The 2,662-nt window shown below is 39.6% G+C and overlaps 1 protein-coding gene across 1 annotated transcript in view; it reads left to right on the top strand.

Moving 5' to 3' along the window:
• Window positions 1–676: 676 nt before the first annotated feature.
• The window catches only part of LOC106536038 (protein enabled homolog), a gene marked incomplete at its 5' end in the record, with an annotated part of 21,163 nt that continues 19,177 nt past the window's right edge, over window positions 677–2,662 (top strand). Inside the window, 1 exon segment of the mRNA XM_014033207.1 lies at window positions 677–842. Coding sequence (XP_013888661.1) covers window positions 677–842 — 166 coding nt within the window.

Here is a 2,662-nt window from a genome sequence, read left to right as displayed (position 1 = left end):
TTGTCTTCCTGCTACGTAAGCAGACACAAAGCATTGTGGGAAATCAGAAGCGTGACCCAAAGCAACAGTCAGCAGGATGTATACCTTCACAATAAGAGTGTTTATCTGGGAGGGGTGCTGTTGGATAGATCACATGTGTTGTGATTCATTGACAGTCATACCTTCTGCTGTTCAACATAATGATGACTGGTAGATAATTAGTTATTAGTGGTACTGCTTTTTAATTTTAGAAAGTGCAAATCTGCTTATGAATTATAAAAATTAGTAAGACCACAAAAGCACAAATGAAATATTTATGTCCACAATTAGTGGATTTGCACTTCAGCGGGCTGGTGCCCACCACTGCCTCCAAGCATCAGTCCAGCCCCGAGAGTTGAACCGGCAACCAGCTGGAATGTTTTCTTCTTGTGATTAAACATAATTTCATGAGACTGAAGGAAAAGATGTAGCAGGACCTTTGGGCTTGTTCTGTGAGCTTTATTGTGGTTTTCCACACACCAGTGGCATCAATTTTACATTGTAAGTCATGGTACAGGTTTCACGCTGTTGGAGCTTTAAAATACATGGTCTGAAACAAATATAAAAATATAATCAGATGACTGAGCAGCTCTGTAACGAGCTAACTAACTGAAACTGCTTTATTAAAAATATTAACCAAATCTTTTTGTTTTTGCAGTGAACAGAGTATCTGCCAGGCACGAGCTGCTGTTATGGTTTACGATGATGCCAACAAGAAGTGGATCCCAGCTGGTGGCTCCACAGGCTTCAGCAGAGTCCACATTTACCACCACACAGGCAACAACGCCTTCCGCGTGGTGGGACGCAAGATCCAAGACCATCAGGTTAGTGAGGGGTGGTCAGGGAGGGGACTGTTACACAACTTCTACCAATTTCTTGTCCCACACATGCAGCATCTACATGCAATGATATCAGTGCATAGATGTAATATTCCATGTACACAACATGTCTGTGTAGTTTTGGTTTAAGGGAGATGTGGTGGTCAAATCTGACTGACTGTACAAAGACCATGTTGGCTCTAACTCTGGCCGTTTAGCTGAACTTTGGTGTGGTAGTAGTTGAGACTGATTCAAAGCCTTTATTATTTGTTAGAACAGACTGTACATCATCTTTGTTTGCAAATTTCCAAACCTTAATTTTGGTTCACTCTGTTAGCAAAATATCCCATTAAACTGGAGAAATTCTACTAAATCTTTTAAGAACTGATCACTGGATGAGTCCCTACTTTTGGTTACATTTTAGAATCAAAAACGTTGTGAATGGCTTCTACGGCTGCTTGACTTTAGCCAAAACAAAAATGGCTACAAGTTTAGAATCACTGACGTAAAGTTGGATGTGGTTGGATGTGACTGAGACTCATTTCCATTGTTGTGGAATAATTATGTTTAAGTATGTAATTTTTACCATATTTCTCATTTTATATTTGTTGAGCGATGCATTTGTGGAACAGACATGTAATATTTATTCCTTTTCCATTTCTGGTTTTGAGTATTTTCTTTACTCAAGAGGAGGGAGTGTTGTGGAATAATTATGTCTGTATCACCTTGACACTGACCATTGTCCATATCTTGTGATATCCTCTGGACGTCATCATCAAGTTGACCTATTTTCGCGTATCAGGATGAGGCAGGTTATGATTGGTTGTTCATTATCACATGATGTTAGCTGACAGTATATCATTGCATGGCAGCCAATGACGGGTGGGCCACATCCAACAGACTTCGTGATTGTTTTCTGTTTAATGTCTGCCCATAAATAAATGACTTTATGAACATATCCGCAAGACCATTTTGTCTTTTTAACACCCTTTCGCCGTGTTTTCTGCCCATCTTCCCACGACACCATTATGTACTCTTAATGTAACATATTGTACAAGACATAAACATATTAATGTACAGTGGGGTGTGAAAGTTTGAGCAGCCTTGTTAATTTTCCTGATTTACTTTATAAATCATTGATTATTTGGATAAAAAAATCTGTTAAATATATCATTTAGGGGACAAACACAGTGATATTTGAGAAGTGAAATGAAGTTTATGTGATTTACAGAAAGTGTGCAATAATTGGTTAAACTAAATTAGGCAGGTGCATCAATTTGGGCACCAAAAAACCCTTAAGTCAATATTTAGTAGCTCCTCCTTTCACAGAAATAACAGCCTCTAAACACTTCCTACAGCTTCTAATGAGAGTCTGGATTGTGTCTGAAGGTATTTTAGACCATTCTTCTTTACAAAACATCTCTAGTTCATTCAGGTTTGATGGTTTCTGAGCATGGACAGCTCTCTTTAAGTGACACCACAGATTTTCAATAATCTTCAGGTCTGGGACTGAGATGACCATTCCAGAACGTTCTACTTGTTCCTCTGCATGAAGGCCTCAGTAGATTCTGAGCAGTGTTTAGGGTGGTTGTCTTGTTGGAAGATGCAGCCCCGGCTTCAGCAGCTTCAGCTTTGTCACTGATTCCTGGACATTGGTCTCCAGAATCTGCTGATACTGGTTGGAATCCATGCGTCCCTCAACTTTAACAAGATTCCCAGTCCCTGTAGGCTTGTCCAAATGTGCTTTAGAAAACCTCAAGCAGCTCTGTTTGTGATGTAAAAGTCAAAAAACTTGACATTTCTCTGACCTGCCTGAGTCCTTGTTG

This window comes from Austrofundulus limnaeus, unplaced genomic scaffold, assembly GCF_001266775.1.
Source record: "Austrofundulus limnaeus strain Quisiro unplaced genomic scaffold, Austrofundulus_limnaeus-1.0 Scaffold1662, whole genome shotgun sequence".
In the NCBI taxonomy this organism is placed as follows: domain Eukaryota; kingdom Metazoa; phylum Chordata; class Actinopteri; order Cyprinodontiformes; family Rivulidae; genus Austrofundulus; species Austrofundulus limnaeus.
This window is presented reverse-complemented; position numbering and strand designations above follow the sequence as displayed.